We start from the raw sequence: 22935 nt of genomic DNA on the forward strand, positions 1-22935 counted from the left end.
AGAACCCCTCATTTCGCTAATGCGAGTTATAGTACACATCGTTTTCGAAGGCACCGGAACGCCATTATCATCGCAATAACCCTCTCCCTCCCCCCTCCCCAGGTGTGATAACGCTGAACTGCGCTCATACTACATTCTGAACTCATTACTACATTCTTTTATCCCGAATCACTTTACACTGTGAGCCGGAAAACGTCCCGTAATTACATCTTCATCTCACTCATTCGGAATGCAGCAGCGAAGTGTGTCAACCGGGACACAAGCCTCACTTCCGATAGCGCCGAAAAACTCGGCGATCCCGTAGTTACCAATCCACGGAAAAGGACGGCTTCGCCACCAAACACGCTTTGTTCTGAGGGTATCGATTTCTCTTTCTCTCCCTCTCAGCCCAGCCGCTTTCTTTTTCTTACATCCCACTAACATTGATTGAAAGTAACGTCGACTGAGGCCATTTTATCCTTGTTGGCGTGTATTTCCAAGCGCGTTCTGCAGTTTTCTTCCAGTCACGGCGTGTTGTTCGAACGCAACAAGCGGCGCTTATTTTTTTTTCTTCTCAGTCAGCGGGAAGTTGCAGAGCTTCGATCCGAGAAACTACATGTGGATAACGGGGATCAGTGCGCGATGTTCTCTCCATCGGAAAAAAAAAAAAAATAGCGCTGCAAGGTAGAGCGCCACGAGGGGCGGGTGGGGGTGAACTAACCAGGCGCTAAGAACCGTGTACTAAGATGATTCCGCGATAAGATCAAACGCTTCATCGAACGCTTCCATCGATCGAGACCAAGAAAAGACTAAGGAGGAAACAAAAAGCAGGTTCCACTCATTGCTGGCGGCGAGTGGAAGCCTGTTCAAGAACTGCCGTTTCTATCGAATTAGGCAACCTTCCTTACAAACTCATTTTGTCGTTACGTGAATGACCGACAAAAATTGAACGCATTGCAATTTACAAATTCTAGCCGTGGAGTTCGTCGCAAGGCGGACCCACTTCGAACGAATTCTCAGGATGACACCAGTTCCGATATATATATATATATATATATATATATATATATATATATATATATATATATATATATATATATATATATATATTATATATATATATATATATATATATATTAATCCCCGAACTTTGCGGAGAATTGCAGTGCCGTTCCAGTTACTTTTGTTCTTTAATACCTAAAACGACGTATTGTTAAAGCAAGTGAAACGACAGTGCATTTAACCGTAAGTTTGACGGCGCATATGTCTCGTAAATGGTGTCATCCACACAATTCTTTTCAAGTGGATATGACATGGAGTTTCACCGGCTAGAATTTATTAATTGCGATATGCCCATAAAGTTATAAGTCAGAAACTTACAGAAATTTCGCTAATTCGTTGATCTTCATTTCGATTCTTGTGCATGTCCGCCTCTTCGGCCAGACCAGCTCATGGACTAGAATTGTGCTCTTTGCCATAGTCAATAATAAAAAAAAAATTGAAAGTATTCGCTGATACACCCTGTACACAGGCAAGACCTAACTGCTGTACAAAGCCCCTGGACTGTCTCTACTGAGAGAATATAGTTACTATATGTGCATAAAAAGTCAGAGTTCAAAGATTAGGCAATCAAACTGTGTCACCAATCCTGCATGTAAGCATATATTTTTTTATAGATGTATATACATGCTGCACAGTAACTTAGAGCTCTATAGGTAGCCACACTAGTATAAGATATATACAGACTGTCTTATTATTATTATTATTATGGGGTTTTACGTGCCAAAACCACTTTCTGATTATGAGGCACGCCGTAGTGGAGGACTCCGGAAATTTTGACCACCTGGGGTTCTTTAACGTGCACCTAAATCTAAGTACACGGGTGTTTTCGCATTTCGCCCCCACCGAAATGCGGCCGCCGTGGCCGGGATTCGATCCCGCGACCTTGTGCTCAGCAGCCCAACACCATAGCCACTGAGCAACCGTGGCGGGTAGACTGTCTTAACTGAGGTTTATAAAAAGTAATTACTAAGCTCACACGTAAGTACAGGGACACACGGGGTATTGGGGTATATACGAAACATATATATATACTCCACATGTCGTCGGATCGCGCGCCTCCTCCCTTTCCCACCGTTACAATGCGCAGATCCCAAAACTGCTCAGAAGCCTACCGCCGCTAAATAAACGACGTTTACAAGAGCAAACGAGCAGCTCCGGGACGCCGAGAGAGACTGTCCGGTTAGGTTCGCAGTAGTGATCGTTAGGGACTAGGGAGAGATCGTTGCGAAAGCCGTCTTGCTTAGTTACACACACACACACACACACACACACACACACACACACACACACACACACACACACCTTGGTGTGCTATAGTGGCCGTGGTCGCCGCGTCAGATCTGATCAGGCCGCCCCGCTAGTCATTCCGGCCGGGGTCCCTCCGAGATAGGGGGCGGTGGGGATTGGGGAAGGGCGGGGGGGAGGCTGCAGAACTGGTGCACGCGCCGGACGTGATTGATTCGTTCGGAGCCTCCGCGTCTGCCGAGCCGCCCGGTCCTCCCGTCCGTCTCGCAGTTTGTTTCACCGCCAATAATCGACGAGCAGAGCACGGGTCGAGCAGTTTGTCACTAGCGGCGCGTAAGCATTGACAGCAGCCACGCGGCGGCATTATATATATATATATATATATATATATATATATATATATATATATATATATATATATATATATATATATCTTCCAACGACGACGAAGAGAACACGAAGATTCGAACAGAATCATACACCGGAGACAACGCGAGTTAAAACTTTTACGAGCGAGAGAGGAAAAGAAGAAGGAAAGGTGGTCGGGTCTTGCGACATCGCCCGTCGTCTATCGATTCGGCATCGATCTCGCCCCCCCCCCCCCCCCCCACCCAATACTGTCGATACGAAGCCGATCAACAGAGGGATTGCCATGCCATACGCCGGGCCCGCGGGTATATAAGACGGGGGCAAAAGGGCACCGGTTGCAGGGACGTCGCGTATCCGCGATGTCTCGCAACTTCTTTTTATTTATTTCTCTCTCTGCCTCTTTTCCGGACTTATAAGCCGTGTCAGGAGTACATCAATTTCTGTGCGGTACAAGTTCACATAGAATTTATACATTTTTTTTTATCAAGTACTCCGTGATTTGGTTGTTCTTATTTATGCATTGCAGCATGACTTCGATGTTCCTTGCCACTTGTGGGCGGTGCCGTCAGTGCACCTTCTTGGATTGGGCCCCCAGTTCGAATAAACTTTAGTTGCGAAGTAACGCTTGTCACGTGGCTACCTTCCTCTGTCCCGTCCAAGGTGTGCGCGCATGTTTAATTTGCAAGTACGAACCAACTAGCCCGGCAGCGCGTTCTGCTAAAGAATTGCGTGCCACGGAAATAAGTCCACGCGACTCACTAACTCAGACGTGCACACATTCGCTTCCCTTCGATTGCACCAATTCTCTGTGCGCAGTAAAAGTTCAACGCAACAGAAAACTAAGCCGGTTGGCGACAAATAAAATGATGATTGCCCGTTGCCACGCCGTGAGTGCTTACGCTTGCTGAAGTTCTTTCTGTGTTTTACTTCGCGTGAAGCGTTCAACACGGGTATTTCATCGCACGAAATCTTGCTTGTTGACTCTGCACTTCTTTTAGAGAGATGCTATATTTGGTGCTCGCGCGTATTCATTGAAAAAAAAAAAAATAATAAGCCACATTCTGCACGGGCCTACGTAAAGGACTCGCAGTATATTCTAAACCATTTTTAAAAAGTTCGCTATAACCGACATTTCGGTAACGCGACTTCGTTGCAACGCGCATTTGCGGAGCAAGCCACTTACCACCGAGAACACACATACACAGACAGACCTTATCCAGCAGACATGTGAATTTCTGAGATGTAAACTTAGATGCTTACACAGGTGCCCTGACTGATTACCAGCTGCTCGAATCACACACACACACACACACACACACACACACACACACACACACACACACACACACACACACACACACACACACACACACACACACACACACACACACAAATGTAGATGCACGGACTATCGTCACACGGGCTACACGCCCCAAGACTCCTCGCTGCGTCTCCCGGCAATCTCTACGCCAAGCCTGCAAACTGTAGGCATGGAACATGTAGCACATGGGAGGACCGCAGCTATAAGAGACGTACGGGCGACCGGCTCCTTGCCTATTTATCTCTCCTCCTCCCCGTCTCCAGAAAGTCGCGCGTGTCCAGCGTGTGCAATCAAAACCCAAAACCGCACTCGAACGCCGCGTCGGTCTGATAGCCAGGGTGCCCACATCTGTCTCGATGCTCCGCGCAGCCGGCAGGGGGGGGGGGGGGGGGCGAGGCCGCCGAACTCGGCCAGCATCGCATGCTGCGCGTGTTCAGATAAAGCTGCTCATGCACCGAATAAATCGCCGTTATCTAAAGCTCGTTCGCTAAGAAGGGAGGCCCTGCCAGCTGCGTCTGTCGTCTCGTTACAGTTCCGTACAGTGCCGCCGCTGTCCATTAGGGATGGAAGGAGATACATACGCATCCCAAGCGGTGGCCACACTACCTCTGTCGCTGATCTAAAATAGAATGGGCTGTCCTTTCAGGTCGGTCGCATTTTATCTAGGACGAGGCCGGAAGAATCGAAGTGCTTCGTATACTTCGCCTATAGTTCAACGTAATCGAGTAGTCTATTCTTTATTTAACGCTTGATTAATCTATCCTGCAAACTGACTGCCTTCAAAAGGCCCCAGAAACCGTCCATGGTTTCCAAAAGCTTGCTTGAGTTTTAATCACAAATTAAATTAGATTCTGGGCTTTTTTTTTTTTCACGAGCCAGAACCGTCATCTGATCATACACGAGGCACGACGTAGTGGAGGAGTTCTGATTAATTTTCACCACCCGGGGTTCGTTAACGTGCACGCAACGCAGGGTACACAACCGTCCTCGCATTTCGCCCCCATCGAAATGGTATAGCAAGCGGTTATGGCGTTCACTGCAAAGCATGAAGAGGTCGCGGGCTCGACTTCCGGTACGCACAGCGACCGCATGGCGCCACGCGCGTTCAACGAAAAAAAAAAACGAAAAAAGATATGTGCAGGCGCCGTATCGTGTCACAATATCGGGTCTCGCCCGAGAGACCTACAGAAGTCGCGCCAGATGGCTTGCGTACGCTAAACAGACAGACCTTAAGAGCATCCGAGAAAGAAGCGCCAGCGGAGCTGCGCAAGCGCAGAAACAGATCGTCCTTGTAGAACATATGAATTCATTGTGGTCTCTTTGGTTATGCGGCGCCGACAGGCTCTGTTAACTATGAGCTAGCCCCTCAGCGCCGTGCACATAACTACGGCGCACAGCGGCGCCATGGCGGGCGCCTCGGGCGCTTCGAAAGACCGAACAGCGGCGGCATCTCCTTGCGCAAGGCCGCAAGGAGCCGACCGCGCGCGTGCCCTTGTTTCTCCACACGACACGAAGGACGCGCTTGGAACGCGCTTAGACGCTGGCCGGAATCTGGAAGGCACGACGACCGAGGCCGATATCGGACGGACCGGCTTCGCGGTCTATCGGGGCGTGTGGAGGAGGACACCGCGAATGCGAGCGAGAACGCCCGGTGGGGACTGCAGTGAGGAGCGCGCAGCACACACGAACGACACCCAGCCTCCCCGCGCGCGCGCGAGCACCGAGAAGAGGGCGAACTAAAAGGAAGGAATGTGCGAGCGAAGCGACGGGCCTTCCGAAAGCCTGCGCTTCTCGCCATATACACTATCGCAAAGGTACGACCGGGCGGCAATAGCTTGCGCCGTGAGAACAAGGATATAGATGCAGAGAGAACGCAGGAAGGCCTGTAGAGCAGCGATGGCTTCAAAAAGAAAAGTGGCAGGACAAGAACGTGTCCTCCGAGGCATGAACACGAGATGCGTTCTACAACAGGCCTTTTACGGAAAGCAAGACACGCAAAGTGAACGCAGAAGTGAAATAGCCTATACAGGTCCGACTGTGACTTTTATACATTTGCGTCATAACGGCCACAGACGTGTAGTGGTTAATCTCTTTTTTTTTATTAATTGCTTATCTAGCCCAGTTATCGCGCCTTTGTTTCGTTAATATAAAGGTAAACGCCCTCTTCCTCCGACTGTGTCTCTCAAAAGGATGCCTCTAATTTCACTAAGGATACGCAATAGCTTGCCATTGCCTAACAGGCATTTAAAGCGGCACCTGAAAAGCGGCCACCTTACGCGCCTTCCCAACACCACTTAGAGCTCCCACTTGGCCTTCCTCAACATAGAGAACGATCGTTGGGCGAGTTCCTCAACACAAACGCGCACGGCAGACGCACGGAAAGCCGGAAATCGGCGCTACAAGTCTCGCCAACAATATGCGAGTCAGCGAAAGAACAAAAAAAAAAAGAAAGAATAACAACAAGGACATAACGCAACGTATCCCTTATCGCGAAACGCACGCACCTGGGCTTCCGCGTATGGCATTCATGGCACCTATAAACCATACGCGTCGTATCCTCGCGCGACGCGGGAACAGAGGGTGATAACGAATCTGACAGCCGTTGCGCTAACGCGAGCCAAGCGCACGCCCTGCCAAACAACACCGACGAGGAAGTTGCGCACTCGTAGCGCACCTGCCATGAAACTGCGTCAGCAACTTCGCACCCCCCCCCCCCCCGCCCCCCGCTGTAAGCAGGACGTGCGCAGCTGACTAGGTTAGCTTTTTCGTAGTTGCTGTTTGTGCGATTTTTACCAGACGGGGATAGCAACACGAAGCGTTGCAAACAGCAAGGTGTAGTCGTACAGGCAGAGCTTACGATGCGCTTTAGTAGAGAGTCGAGCTGCAGCGACCGTTCACACCGTCAGACATGTGCGTTACTGTTAAAAAGCGTTAGCTTACTCTTGGCAGTGCAGTCCTTTGTTGCTCCAGGGTTGTACTCACTACATGTATTTGTCCGGCCATGAAAGATGGCGTTTGTTACGACTTGTCTTAAAGACGACGCACTCCTGACTGTAGTGACGGGAAGGCTACGCTAAATGCTGCCCGTTTGAAGAATGCGTTTCAAAAAAGGCCTTTCTGAGGATTTTCGAGACTCAAGCTAATCTTTATATTCTGAGGTCAGTCTCACTCTGACGCCAGCACTCTAACCGGAACACGGCGTTTCATTTACCAGTGCGATACGCGTAGCGAGAACATTGGTTTAGCGCAAGGTCACCAGATGTCACTAACACCAGTGATGTTCCCGACTACGTCTACTAGTATTACGACGACGGGGCTAATGTGACTGCTTGAACCCGCCTGGCACGAAAATGACGTGTGCTTAACGCCCAACGCGCACTTCGACGGCAAGTTGTCAAGCAACCACGAACTCCATGGAGGGACTTTCTCACTTTCTACCCGCTTACAAATTGTCCAGTCAAAACAGGCTTCCTGACAATCACTGCGTGTACCGGAGGAATTAACTCGATTTTCGTTTTAACAACATCGTTCTACGCGTCCGTTGTCCCACTTATGGCGCCAGTAAAGTATTCGGTACACCACTCGACAGCCCAAGGCCATATTTTTCGCGTAGTCACGTTTGCTCCTGAAACTGTTCCACTGAAACAAGTGGAACACCCCTGCCGAAGAGTTAACCTGGCTTCTCTTCCTTCGAGCAAGCCCGGCGGCAATAAGGGCGGTAAAGATAACGGCTACGCACTGAAAGGAAATCTATAGCAGTCGCGCACCAATTCCCGCTGGGAGAACTTTTTGGAAGAAGCACGGCGAATAGGAAAGAGCAGCGTTTGCAACTCTAGGTGAGATAGCGAGAGAGAGGGATATAAGGAAGGCAGGGATGTTAACCAGTCAAGAGTCAGGTTGGCTACCCTACGCTGGGGGAAGAGAGAGAAGGAAGAGAGGGAGAGGGTATAGAGACGTGCACGGACACCACTTGAGTCAAAACCGCTCGTACAAACCAGACCTCAGAAAGCACAAAAGCGCCTTCGCTGCCTTCTGAGCCGACGATCGGTGGGGACGGTGCTCCAGCACTGTCTGTTCACTCACGAGGGCGATCATCTAGTTTCGTCAATGTGTTGGACAAAGATTGCCTTTGCGCTTCAAATTGCGAACAGTGGCACAATAAGTGGTCAATGTTCTCCTCGCATCCGCAAACATCACATGCAGGACCATCAGCCATTCCAATTAGTGCTGAATAAGCTTTCGTGAAGGGTATACTCCCAGCCACAACCGACACACACGAGACGCTTCGCGTCGGTGCAGTCCAGTCGGAGGTCTGAGTTGCAGTCAAGGTTTTAGTCTGTGCAGTCTGGTGCGCCTTTTATGCGCGGTATTTCACTCTGCTAAGGAGAGCGTGCGTGCTAGAATGCGAAGTTGTCTCGCAGCGTCGGTACTTGAGAGGAAACCCGCAAAAAAAAGAGGCCACCCAAGCATACGCCCAGCAGAAACTGAAGCAAATACTACCGTATGTGGTAGCCGATTAACCCGTTTTTTTTTTTTTTTTTTTGCACACATTGGCAGGATTTGGGTCTTGTACGAGTTGGAATTACGACTGCGTGCTGGCAGCGCATAGAGAACTGCGACTGTTAGGCAGAACATGCCGCCACTGCAGATGAGACCCAACAGCGCTTTTCTTTATGTTTACATTCTCGCTGATATGTATTTTAGAATGCACTCACATCCGGTCTAGCCCTTGCAGGCCCGCAGTATGTAAAACAAATAACTAAAACGTTCGGTACCCTTCGCGCCTTTCGGTGACGTCGTCGCTAAATGAGCCCCCTCGGGTGCTCGATTTGATGCTGCAGTGGCGTGAAACAAGGTTACCAAATATTGAGCTCCATCCCGAGTAGTGCGGGCGCCTTACGTGTGTAAAAATGCGGCAGCCTTCTTTACGCTTGCGACAGGCTTGGCGGGGGGAGAAAAAAAAAAAAAAAAGAAATCGCTTTCCTCGAAACCGCCACACCCTCCCGCACCGACAGCCTTCCGCGGAACGTTTATTCCCGGTACGGAAGCTGGCCATCCAGGCGGGGCGTAGCACATAGGCCCACTCGCACAGCGGTGTCTCCTCCCGTCTACCGGCGCCGCTTACACCCCCTCGCCGCTCCTCCCCCTCAAACGCTTTCGTACAACGAGACACGTTTTTGTTTATGTCTCCAAACAAAGAGCAGCGGAGACGCGACGGAGAACCGGGGCCTCGCCTTCGAACCTCGTTGCGCCGCTTCAGCTGGACGGCAGCTGTTCCGAAGCGCACCCCAGTCCGCCCAAACACACGCGCGCGCGCGCGCACACACGCATACCCACCCACAACATTCTTAACATACTTTCTAGTTCACTCCGCACCTTTCGTGGTACTTCATGTTTCTCGATCTCCTCCGTGAAATGCGTAGCGCGACTCCCCCGTGCAGCGCATGACTCGCATTCAAAATACCAATTCAATTCGGGGTGTTCAAGGGTCCAAAACTTTACAGTTTGCTATGAGAAACGCTGCAGTAGAGGGTTCTGGATTAATCTTGACCACCCGAGGTTCTTTAACGCGCACCCAAAGTGCGGTGCACAAGCGGCTTCTCTCTCTCTCTCTCTCTCTCTCTCTCTCTCTCTCTCTCTCTCTCTCTCACCCCCCCCCTTTTTTCTTTTCCCATTCCGCTGACATTGGAATGCGGTTGCCGCGTAGGGGAAACAAACCCGCGACCTTCTGTTCAGTAGCGCAACGCCATAGCCATTGTGACACTGCTCAGGGCACCTACTGCCTTTAAAGGGACATCAAAGAGAAAAATTATTGCAGCTGTATTAGTAAATTATATACTTCTAGAATACAAAAAAAAAAAAAAAGATAGAGAGAGAAACCTTCGCTGCCGCTAGAAGAGGCTTGACAGGGTCATAAAAGACTCCAGAACTACGCCAGGTGGAGACGCCCCATTGAAGTTCCCGCGCCAGCTCGCAAGTGAGGTCATGAATTTTGAAATGGTCGGTTCAGGACTAAACTTTTTTGCGGGTAAGAACTACGTAGTTTTCTAAAAGAAACAAAAAGACAAGTGAACTTTTGCTGATCCACAACGGCCCAACACACACACACGAGTGAAATCTGTGACGTCACAGTGACCTACGGGCACTTGGGTTTCAACGCAAAATTCAAGAGAATCGAACTTCGAACTTTTTCTTCTAATGAATAACTTCTCACGGCGAAATTAATGGAGCTTTCAAATGATACCGTCTCAGTCTAGACGTCTCTATAGAATAATTTTGTTTTTCTCGCGTGCACAGACGCGAGCACCTTCAACGCTGAAACCACCCGACGCACCTATGAAAAAGCTAAGGCGTGTGCGTCTGTGTGCACACATGCCCGGGTAGAGGCCGCCACTGCTCACTTATTAAGAAGAGGGTGCAGCCAGCGCCAAAGACCGACGCCTCGCTTCCGACACGCGCCTCGTTCCACATAACACGACGGGCCTCGCACAGAAACACAGAAATGAAACTACTAAACGAGAGCGGCCAATGGGGTTTGTTGCGTGGCCTCGATTGCGCGTGTCGAGTAGCGAGAGAGAGAGAGTCGACGAATGACATAGGTCTACGCGTAGCAGCGACGATTCGACACCCTTGATTGCATCCCCCCCGATATCGAGAAAAAGAAAGGACCTCCGGTTTATCGGAAGGCAGGCATGGAGTGAAACTGATGGCGATCACCGTCCACACGGCGTGAAAAAGCACGCGAGCACTGTAGCAAGCGGTGACGACAGGAAAGGAGAGGGGGTGCGGCTCGTTCGTATTCACGAGACGACTGTGGCACGCACTGGAAGCTGGAGCCAATGAGATAAGTGTGGGTGACCGGATACGCGCGGAAGCCCTCGTCGACCTTTCGGAAACGTCGAGTTGCTTCAGTGTGGAGAACATCGCGACCTGAATACTAGAGAAACCCGCATTTCTCTAACACCTGCTCATCCCTGGGTGAGCTATTGCCGCGAATCTATGCAGTGCTTGCTCACTCTTCAAGTCTGCCGCCACGCGACGCAACGCAAGACGCGCTACCGCCATGCAACGCAAGACGCGCTGCCGCCATGCGACGCAAGGCGCGCTGCCGCCATGCGACGCAAGACGCGCCCAGTTGAGACGCGCCAAGACGCGCTTTAAATTGAGCGCAGACGACAGCGGCGGGCATACTGTTCGACGACCGCCGAGCACGCTGGTCGCTTCGCCGTCGCCGGGTAATTCAGGGCATTGTGGGCGCAAGTCAGCCTAATAAACAGTCTTCTTTCGACAAACTTTTGTCCGTCCTCATCGTCCCTGCGACTGCCGTCACCACTACGTGACAATATGCCCGTAACTCCGCAGCCATTGTTAATAATCCGATGTGATCACACCTCTTTTGTATGTGATCCCAAGCGATGATACCAGATCATTGTGCAAGAGCAGGGCATACAAGCTTTTCTTTTTTTCCAGCGAGGTAATTGCAACACCAATATCCTGAACAAGAAGCATAGCCAGCCCAATAAAAAGGTGACAACAGATGCCACCGAGGATGGTCATTAAAAGCCAAATAATAGGCCGAATAAAAATACATCAAGAACTGCAACATAACAGCACACAGGTTAGTAGATTTTCCTCTTAGTACAATTCTTTCAAGTTGCTTTGGACACACCTTAACTAAAGCTTTCAGCAAGTGAGCCTGACAACAAGCTCATTAAGCCTAAATAACGCTTTAATTCTATAATATGTTGTAGAAGTGCAGTGTTTGCATCAATCATTGCTCCTAAGTCTTAATTTTCTCCCCTCTGCCTATTCTTTTATAGTGAAGCTGCGTACCTCTACCCCCTAATGCATTTGTCGTGTCCGTGCATAAAAATAACCTCTTCTGTGGACCGATTCCAGAGGTAATGGAATCGTAGGCTAGAATTGAAGCAAAGAGTGTGCATATTTTTTCAAGTCGCAGATACAGTGCATAGCACATAAGTTGTTTCGATAACATGATCTTGGATTGCAGCGCATGTGTTTCGATAAAGAAAAGCATAAAACATTGTGTCAACGTGATGGATGACAAGGCGGTTGTTAACAATGGGAGGCATAGAATGATTGACAATGACATCCGCTGCTTGTAATAGGGGGCATGACTTAAGTACCCATATAAAATATAAAGTGCAGGTTTCTAACAGCACAGGATCTGACGTAACTACACTATATATATATATATATATATATATATATATATATATATATATATATATATATAAGAAGGCCATGTATAGTGAGGACTCCTGAAGAGCAGCATGCATATGAGGAGTGGCAAAGAGAACAGAGATGACAATGTGAACAACGGCGTCGTGCTCGTCCCATGGATGAACATGTGTCCAGGACGCCCAGCGCAAGCGCCAAGCACAGCAGGATGATGCTGAATGTCGTGAAGCCAAAAAGGCGGCCAAACAACGAAGGTACACTACAATCAATCGTTTCAAGGGTGCAAATTCTAAATTTAAGAAGAAATTTCTTAACGCAGAATTATGATTTAGTTGCTCTGTGTGATCCGACTGTGGTTCCAATCCAAGTTAAGTACATTTCGCTCGTCTGTGGTCCACTCTTTGTAGGCGCACAAAGTAGCAGGGCAAGCCAAGTCGCAGGCCGTTGAAACGTCTTTGGTGAATAATTAGGAAAAGTGCATATGAATGTTGCCATGTGAATAATTTCGAGCCATGTCACAATCGGTAATTGTTCTAGGTGTCGTTTACAGCTCTGCTGTCCAACCACCTTCACAACGTGGATTGGAGCCCAAGTTTTTTCTTTGGTCAATCACTACATGCACAGACCACATACCAGAGGCAGGAACTGACCGGAAAATGACACGTATAACCAACAGTACAAAGTGAAAAGGTCAGGCCCACAAGAATAGGAGCAGGTGGTACCTCCCCTCCCCCCCCCATTCTGTACAAAACGACATCCACTTCGCATTCTGTAGTTTACGCATTCAATTTGTATTACACTTCACCAAGTGACCCCGAAGGTCTTCAAACGAAACAGCCAATTACTGAAATTGGTATGCACCAGGCAGTAGCATAAAGATCTTTTTCTTAAGCTATTTACAAAATACGTCTGTATTTCTTTCAGAGACTAAATGTCTTGTTGCTGCTGCAAGCATTATGGAAAAACTAGGCAGACACCAAACTGTCAAAAAGTCAATCTAAAAGCAGAACATTGGAACATTGGGCCACAGCAGAAAAAAGTAATGCTCCAATTCTTGTTGAGCTCAGCTGAAACAGTGGACATTGGCAAAATGTAATCCTCCTCCCAGCGGTTCAATAAATAGAGAACATGCAAACAAACGAAGCTACTCGCAAAATTCAGAAATGGAATGCAAGCACGTGGAACACCTTGGTGCTTCTCCTTTCTCCACCGCCTCAACAAATGACAGAAAGAAAAAAAACTTTTGAAGTTTTAAAAAGTCATTTTCCTTTTCTTAGGCGGCTAGCGATACTGTGGGCCTCTGAAATGCACAATGAATTCAAATGAGATTCAGCTCTGCACAGAGCCCACTTCTGTATTAAGGTCACTGCCTGTGGAAACAGCTTGCTTTGAAAAGAAGTAAGAAAAATGACAACGGAAAAGAGAAAAAATAATAAACAATCCAATTTTAAAAGAGAAAACGAAAGGGTATTGAGCAAGGTGGCATTGCTTGCTTCATTTGTGATCCACCCTAGACTCGCCAACAAAGAGATGAGTCAGAAACTAAATTTGCATGCCACTATCACCCGAATTCTCTTGGGAAATTTCAGACCTACGCGCTGAGTTCACGCCCCCCCCCCCCTGTTTTTTAAATGCCTTCACTGAAAAAAGGCTACATGCTACAAAGCACACTCTTGTACCAGTAGCGTAAATCCCAGATGACCAGTGTGCAATGGCTTTCCATATTTAACTATACATTGCCTGTTTGCAATGGTCACACCAACCTGAGGAGCCCAATACTACAGTGTAAGTAAAGCAGCTTGACTGTGTTATTATGAACGACAACTGTCTCTGTCTGCCCTTGGGGACAATCTGGGGCAGTCGCAAATGACTCCAGTATGAACTATGTTTGCAAATTGAATTGCCAAGAAGTACAAATTGATGCGCCAATGTAATTTAGGCAATAAGTACAGAGAGCTATTTATGCATCAAACCAAAACGCCCATTATGACCTAAGGCATATGATGACAGTAAGTGCCGGAAAAGCAAGAAGAATGGCATTACAACTTGCGGAGTGCATCAATATTTCAAAGGAGGCAGATTCAGTTGCTTGCTGCTGACGTAAGATGGACAAACCGAGCTTAGTCGCTCGCTGCTCAAGTTATAGAGAAACAAAAGCAAAAGAAATGAGGAAATATGTAGGCACGGGTCCAAGTAATGCATGCAGCACATGCACGATTCAAAGAAAGAAGAGCAGACTTGTGCAACATTGGAGAATTGGAACTCAATTTCCAGCAAACCTGTTTCTCTTGAGCAGTTAAGAACTTCAGTTGCTTAAAACTGAACCTAATGAATGAATTTTGCACCAGAACCACACATACAAGAAAGCAGACAACACGAGCGCCCATGTTGTCTCCTTTCTTGTGTGTGTGTGTGGTTTTGGTGCAAAACTCGTTTATTATGTCCGATAACCAAGTAGCCCAGCAGTTCTCTATTCTAAAGTATATTAAATACAATGCAAAAACATACAATGCTTTCAAGCCCTTAACTTTTAAGCAAATTTTTTAGAAAGGCTGTATTTGATCAAAATGCATTTGACCTCGCAAATACAGATTTGCTATAATGTTCCCTTCATTTTGCTATGTTAGATTACAGCAGTGTTTACAGTTTGCCTAGGGCAGCGAGCTATTTTGCATGCCGATTGTAAAACGCACTTATAGCTCCACATTGCTTCCGTACGTAATTTACTGCTGAGGCCATAAGTAGTCCTCAATTTTAAACAATTATAAGCCAGGCACCTTGGTTAGTTGATCTAGAATGCCATAGCAACCTATTATGGATCACATATAACACATAAACAGTATGTAAAAAACAAGGGTTCTCTTTGTTTTCAATGCTCCTAATCGTGCCAGGAATGTTAGTTTCACCACACATTATGCATACTATTTTACCCGCTTTCATGAAATGTAAGCTCTTGTAACAAATATTTCTGAGACACAATAATGTAGTATAAAGCAACCTAAAAATACTTTCGTGTACTTAGTAAAGGAATCTTGCAAGAATAGCATTTCATCCACATGCATTTAACTTCCCAAAGTATTTCCCTAATTTTCACTAACCTGTATCACGATGGCATGTGTAGTTCCACAAGGGCAACAAGAAAAATCTTGTGGCACTTGTTAACGCACTCATAATGCCCAAGCGCACTTGCATACTTACTATATTGCAAAGGCCCCAATTACGCCACCAACTTTGAACTTTGCCTACATATACCTGTAACCATGCCCTTTATTTCACCCCATACAAACAATGTGCCTCATTTAGCTCACTGATGACACTGGGGCGAACTCATATAATGCATGAAGAAAGCGAAAGAAATTAGAGGTCGGCAATTATTTGCAAAGCTGCTAATTAACGTAGGAATATTTAGTTTCCCCAGACATTAAACTTAATATGCTCCCCATTTCCACCGTATATTAACTCTTGTGTGATGTACAATTCTCCGAGGGCTCTGCAAAACATTGTGAATAACAGCTGCATGAAAGTCTAATGCTTGAATAGGTAATTTTCTACAAAAGCTGTAATTAATCCGCAAACATTTAACTTTGCATACTGACCTGCCATGGCTGTACCCCCATTTCTTGCAAGTTCAATCAAGGTGGCATTTGTAATTATGCCATGTATTTATTGCTAGCCAGTTATCTGTGGCGTTTGACTTGTGGTATCGAATGCAGCATGAATTTACATTGCATAAATGTCAACCTGATGTCTGCACTGTTGATGTTCACCTGGGGATCTAACAGCTTAGAAAGCTTGTTCTGCAGGCGCTTCTGCCCAAAGGCCATGACCCCCTCCATTCTGTGCCTCCAGAAGACATATGGCACACCGCCATTTGGGTTAGCCCTTTACTGATGAATGTTGCCTAGAGGCAACATACCAGATATAGTCTTTTTTTTCTATCTGCATTTTCATACTGAGTAAAAAGTTTTTGGCTAAATGTTCAGCCAACACTGAATGAGAACAACAGGCGGCAAGCATCCTTTGTTGGTTTAGAGCAGGAGCACAGGATGAAGTGGAAGAAATTCGGCACACAACTCGCTTTCTCTTGAAAGAGCAGTCAGAAGAGACAGACTGATGCAAGATCTCCGGCTGCACCACCTGTGTCACACAGGTGGTTGCAAGCAAAGCAAATGAACATGCATGACTCACATATGACAATAGCTGTCAGTAGAAATGCCAAGCAAAGCCATAGGTGGTTTAAGGTGAAGCCCCACTTCTAAGTTGTGCCTAAGGTTTACCCCCTACTGCTGATAACATCTCCCCCCCCCCCCAAAAAAAAGTATATATATATATATATTTCCTTTTCGTTGATTATGCTTTATTCTCGATGTGTATTGCAGACATGCATGGCAAATAACATTTTCTTTTATTTATACATGCTGTCATCAATGGATTAATTAGGGGATAAACGAAAATTTTGGAACCCTTGTTTGTGGCCTATTTTGAAGCGTTTTTATATATAACACTTACAAAGATTCTCTGCTGCTGTGAGAAAAAACACGGTGATGTCATATTTGGAAAAAATTGTGGCCACGCTATCGGTGATGAGTGACAAAAGTTTGAAGGGTGTAGAATAATTATTTGGGTTACAAATAATTACTCATTTTCTCCCAATTTTCCTTGATTATAGGAGGCATGTTGCTGTTTTTGCCAGTCTCTTCAGCAGCGACGTTGTTTATATTTCGTTGAAGTAAGAGAAATGTTATGGGTCGCCCTTGGTACAATGCCAAGTATAGGAAATGTTCCTCAGGTCATAAGCCCCGTCATCAATACTGACAAGAACAATGAAAGAGAAGAATGCACACAGGAAAACTGCAGCGATAAAAGCACGGAGGAAGGAACAAGCTAGGTCAAACCAAGCAAAACACAAAGTGTGCGATCGGGCTAGCTAGCAATCCATGATGTGCACAGCATTACAGCAGACATAGAACAGCGCTTGTCTCAGTCGTGGCTTTCCGTCTTATGTCTGCTGTCGTGCTTTGCACATCGTGAAATGCAGAGGCAGCACCATTACTGGTGTCATAGCAAAGCCAAAGGGTTTGTCGCCCTTAATTAAATAGAGCTTATTGAAATTAATCTTTCATCGCCTCACGAGTAGGAGTAAGGAGCTATAACCAGGACACCAATTCATCAGGTTTTCACGCAGCTGTTTCGTAGACAAATCGCAGATAAATCCTCCTTGCTGACCCACAGCTCACGGCTCGAAGAAAACAGTTGAGCTGTCAGAGAAGTTAGTGATGACGTGGTTTTTGCAAGAATGCAAAATGCCTTGGGAGCAAACAGCACTAAGCACAAGACACAGAACATGAGGACGCAGGATGCTACAAAGTGTCCATGTTGAGGACTGTTTGCTTCCAAAAGGCCCAGTTTTACGTTTCCCAGCTGTAGTGGTAATATTCTGAAGACTGCGTGCAAAAAAAGAAAGAAAAGAAGAAGAAAAAAACAGAGAAGAAAGAAAACCCTCCTGCAATGTCTACTGTGTTGCCGGCCATCACATAATTCTGCACCGCAAGAAATGATGCATAGCCGTTTCCTCACAAACTCAAAAAGGTGTCATTTACTTAAGTGCTTATTTCTTGCTACTGCTAAATAAAGTAAAAACGGCCACATATTGGTGTACGAATATGTACGAGTACCAGTTCCATCACGTTTGCATTAAATGCAGCACCGTCATCGACACTTCGATCTAGAATGATGAATAAGTGTGCTGCATTGCAAAGAAATCAAAATCTGTGCATTGCTGGCAGTTTCCAGAGACGACACTTAAGACCAGCAGACTCCAAATGAACGCCCAAGCACAAAAACACAGTGTTTAGCTCGGCACAGTTGAACATCGATATAACGAATTATCGCATATAACAAAGTAAATATAGAATGCATCTAGCCGATATCAGCATGTAACAAATATACACTTGTAACAAACATTGGGTATAATGAAGGTATTCTTGCACCACATGCAACTTTGTTACAAAGTTTGACTGCATCTTGAACTTGCAGCTGCTACGTCGTTACTCTTTGTTCCGCAGTGACATACGCTCAAGCGCTTCGGAAAGTGTGGATGACTGTACCACTTATCACGGCAATGGGCTGCAGCCCTCACCTGTTCTTTCACGGACTGGAGTATGCTGGCCGCTGAGCTATTTGGGTAGGTGTGCATTAACGGCGGCTCCGGCGGTGGAGCGTCCTGGCTTGCCGGCATGCTGCTGTGCTCTCCAAGCGGAGCTGATGGGGATCCCATTCAACTGCAGCACAAGACATTGTATCCATTCAGCCAGTCATACACTTCACAATGCCAAGAGTTCGGTCAGAGCCAGTGGTCTTTTGGAAGTGGAAACAGCGCAGAGGATAGATTCAAACTACCAATGCACAACGACTTTGCTGACCCATTGTAATGACAAGCCACGACCATATGGGATTCAACAAAGCTGACCCCTCAAACGAAACTTGACCCTGCGAGTTAAGAAACAAATGGTGATCCGGCGAGCAAACACCTAACAGTGCAAATACACCTATGTATGAAAGCACTATGTATAGCTCACAGACTTTGCGGCACTTTGTGATGGAAAATGTTCAGAACATTCAGGTAGCACGGCCAGGAAAACTGCTTTTCGTGAAAGGCGTTAATTTTGTGCATCAGTCATGCGACTGAAAACAATTAACAGCGCACAAAGGTCGGTTAAAGACGCAACACAGGCACTTTGTCTTTTGCTACTAGTTTCCAAAATGTACCAACTCGTCCAGCTTTCGACTCTTCGGCATGTGATCTGCGAAGAAGGTGGCCAACATCTGTTTCAGTTTCAACAAACCTTACACAACGACGATGCCAACCATTATTTCTACGAACAGTGTGCGACAATACACCAAAAAGCTGCCCATGTCGATGACGGATACTTCCTTAGGAATTGGCCACAAATTCAAATTATACGGGCTGCATACAATTAACTTATGTGCTGAAGTCACCATTCTAAATCAGCTGAACGCAAACGCTAATTTCCCATGCACCTGCAGTGATACAACGACGCACGCTACAGGTGCTGTCAGCTGAAACCACGGGCCGAAGCCACGCTAGAGCGAGAGATTTTTTTTTTTTTTTTTTTTCCACGACAAACGAACCGGAGTACGATGAAGCACGAAACCGCGTACTAGCCCCGAGGACACGGAGATGAAATCCGCGTCCTCTGGGGCTGCGGTTTTTTGAGGTCAGACCAAACAAAAAAAAGAAAAGCCTTCCGACTCGTCGCGACAGCAATCCTAGTTTTTTCACCGCGCCACGCAACGTCATCGAGTGTCACGCACGGAGAGAAGCCGGTTCGACGGCAACAACAAAACGGGGCCGGAGAACTTACCCAGCCGTACGCGTGAACTTAGTCCGTGGCGGCCGCATCAGTGGCATGAATACGACGCCTTCGAGGCGTTGGCACCCAAAGCAAAACCAAACGTGCGGCGTCTTTCGTTGGAATGCGGCGTCTGCTTCGAACTGAAGTCGTTGGGGTCCGTCCGTACGAGACCCGCTAGGCCTAAGAGGTCCGCGGCCCGCACAAAAGCTCAACGTCTCCGCGCACTGGTCAGCGAGGAATTCGTGCGCTGGCCGCCAATGCTGCAATCGACCGGACAAGCCGCCGACACAGCGCGCGTGGTCACACGGAGCTCGAACTCGAGCAAAACCTGTCACTCAACGACGTCTGAAACACGGCTTCGTAGCATCCACAAGCACAGTTGACACTTGCGCGGAACAGGAATGAAACTAGAAATCAAGCAAACAACTTCGAAAGCGGCATTGTCGTGGTTCTCCAAACTGTCCCTAGAGGGGACGACCGTAGGAAGGAGGCGTGGGTGAGGGGGGGCTAGCTGGCGGCGGCCGCTTCGAGGGGCCGTATAAGAACGGCGTTGCATTATTCGAAACAGCGGTGGTGGTTGGCGGCGGGCGGTGACTGACCTGCGGCCTTGCTGGCTGCGGACGGAGACTCGCGCGGCACCTACACAACAAAAGCAAAGCGGCGACACAAAAGAAGAATGAAGAGCATCTAAAGAAGTTTACCTCAAAGAGTAGTCTCCCTTTCCCATCGTCCCGACCACCGCAAAAGCTGCTGCCCTCTCCGAAAAAGGCCATATGGGCCGCACGTCGCGGGTTGCGCTTTTGTGTTGACGCTTGCTCATTTGGCGACAGTTGCGGGTCCCACCGCGGCGTTATCCAAGTTATGCTGTGCGCGTCGATATTTCCGCGAGGAGGCAGATTTGGTTACTTGCAGCTGACGTAACGAACAGAGCACAGTCGCTCGCTGCTCAAATTATAGAGGAAGAAAAGCGTAAGAGGCGAGTCAAGAATGTTGGCATGAGTCCAAGTAGTAGATGCACGAGCACAAAAAAAAAAAAAAAAAAGAAAAAGAAGCGAGGGGGTCCGGCATGAGCGTCTGAAAGTCGATCGCGCGCGCTGGCATGAGAAATTTGAGAAGAGCGCTGCGAGGAATCCGGTGAGCGTGATTTTAATAAAACATGACGAGCCGAGGCAGGCCGCCGGTCTCACGAGCACGTGCGGTATACAGGGCTGTACGAGTGGAAAAAATAAATATGGAACTAAATCACACCATGAAATATCGCCGCTGTCATGAGGAATGCCGTTACTTTCCACTGTCCTCCTTGCATGCACGGATATCGCAGTATGTAAGATTGATTTCCCAAGTCAGGCAGCTGGATATGTTGTGCGCTCCGATCGCGAAAGGATGTCCAAGTCATCTTTTATGTCAAGTTCTGCCATCATTTGCGGGGTTTACATTTTTTCACTTCTATGCACCTATCAAAAACATCGCCGAGATAACAAGGAATATACCGACGGCCAATGATATAAATGACGGGCTTTTTCTCATTTTAAAACTAGCGCGCTTTTTCCTTTCTCGTTCTTTCTTTTTTTTTTTTTGCTTCTTTTTCTCCATGATATGACTACTGAAATAAGGACTGACGGGCTGTTATGTTGCATAATTGCGGGTTCATGTGGCAGGGGAGTCATTAAGAATTTATTTAGTTAGTGCAAATAAAGGCAGAGCAAAAATAATAAAACAAACGAACTTCATACATCTGCTACGACAACTGAACCAGCTTAATTAAATGGCGAGCCACAACAATGAAAAAGGCGTTAACCTAGTACCGTAGAAAGTTTGCATGCGTAATTACCTTCCATTTTCTCAGGTTGCGTCGGTGCTCTCCGCAAACTCATTTCTGGTGGTGGTTCGCTGTCTCTGCAGTGCGGGCATCGAACGAAGAGCCCCTCCGAGATCTGATTGCTGTGTTCAAAGCCGACACACCCGAGTAGCCAACGTGATCACAACAAAACACCGGCACAACACGCACTCCCCTCCCGAAAGTTCGCACCAGAAAGCAGAAAAAGCAGTGTGGCAGGGAATCGACACGGCACTGGTTTCACAAGATGAGCCGTTTGATGAGCGCGCACTCGAGTTTCCCAGCTCGCTTCAGTTCGAGTGCAGGCTCTCGAACGCGGAGTGAAGTAGAAAAAAAAAAAAGAACAGCGATGAAGTGCAGGCAAGATCCTTCTGAGAGCCCTAACCCTAACCCACGGAGAGCTCAGAACCCTGGGCCCGAAATCGCCATACGAGTACGCTGCTCCAGCGGCCGGCGTCCCACAACGACTGCAACGAGCGATAGCACCGAGCTCGCCCCAGGAGAGGTATCTGCGGGACACGGAACACGTTGCCGCGACGACCTTCGCCGTTCAATCCTGGCCGTTATTCGTCACGGTAGCGTTGCTTCTTCGACGCATCGAACGAAGGGTTGGCATGAAAACACACCGCTCGCGCCGCTCGCAGCACACCGTCGCCTCCGCTGCTGCTACAGCACATCGCGAACGGGGCGATAGAGACCCGCGCACTGCGCTCCACTTAGCTCACATCTCGATATCCCGTCGCCGGTTTGGCACTCGAGGCGCGTTATCCGCAAAAAAAAAGTGGGAGATAAGGGAACTGGCTTCCGCGTCTCTTCTTCGGAAGGGCGTAAACTCGAACTGCAGTGCGCGAACTCCACTAGCACTTCTCCGCTGCCCGTCCTTCGACCGGCAAAAGCCTCCTTCCAGGCGTGTATCGCACGCAGGCAGCCGCGGTGACCGCTATCTGGACATGTGGCGCCCTCTGTTCGCGAGCGCGAGAGAGTAACGGCGTTCTCTAACCCTGGAAGCACTCGGTAAAGTAATGAGACGAAGCTGCTGCCGATCTTGCGTAGAACGCGATCCTTCCTACCCTTCCCTCTTCTGAAGCTGTGTTTTTCAGTGGCCCTACAGGGCCGGCAGGCTCTGCTCAGTACGGGGTGATCCTGGGAGTGTTTCATTTATCGGTCAGGCCTGCGGGGGTCGCCATGCATCGAACAGTTTCGTCAAGGCGTGTTGCGCCTTTGGCAGCGTCTGGCTTTTTCGAGCGAATGCCAGGACCTGGCCGGCTGGCATCATCGTTCACGGCTCCTTTTCCTTCGTACTTCAGAAAGAAGGCAGGGCTGCATTTTCGCTCGCGGGATGGACGCACGTCGCAGATTCCTGTGCGTGCGCTCGCTCGACACAGAACAGAGCCATCAAAATGCGGCGCTGCTCCTTGTTGCACTTCGCCTTTGCTTTCAGTTGGACGGGTGATCAATAATAAACTTAAGACGCGCGGCCGCCGCGAGTATCGACTCACGTGAGGTTTTACTGGTGGAAGAAAGTCGAACAGTTTTCCTACCTT

General features: G+C 47.9%; 1 protein-coding gene across 8 annotated transcripts in view; it reads right to left on the reverse strand.

Annotated features, from left to right (window-relative positions):
- p120ctn (adherens junction protein p120) overlaps positions 1–22290 on the reverse strand; it is a 141253-nt gene extending 118963 nt beyond the window's left edge. For 3 of the 8 annotated variants that reach the window (XM_075672620.1, XM_075672623.1, XM_075672624.1), the window contains exons 1-2: positions 19564–19969; positions 18318–18459 (exon numbers count right to left, since the gene is read on the reverse strand). In XM_075672620.1, coding sequence (XP_075528735.1) covers positions 18318–18455 — 138 coding nt within the window. In that variant the 5' untranslated portion in view covers positions 18456–18459; positions 19564–19969. Of the gene's footprint in view, positions 1–18317; positions 18460–19563; positions 19970–21385 lie in introns of those variants that run through there. The other 5 variants (XM_075672622.1, XM_075672621.1, XM_075672619.1 and 2 more) reach the window with 4 other exon arrangements.
- Between the last annotated feature and the right edge of the window lie 645 nt (positions 22291–22935).

The sequence above is a fragment of the Dermacentor variabilis genome, chromosome 10 (assembly GCF_050947875.1).
Source record: "Dermacentor variabilis isolate Ectoservices chromosome 10, ASM5094787v1, whole genome shotgun sequence".
NCBI lineage: Eukaryota > Metazoa > Arthropoda > Arachnida > Ixodida > Ixodidae > Dermacentor > Dermacentor variabilis.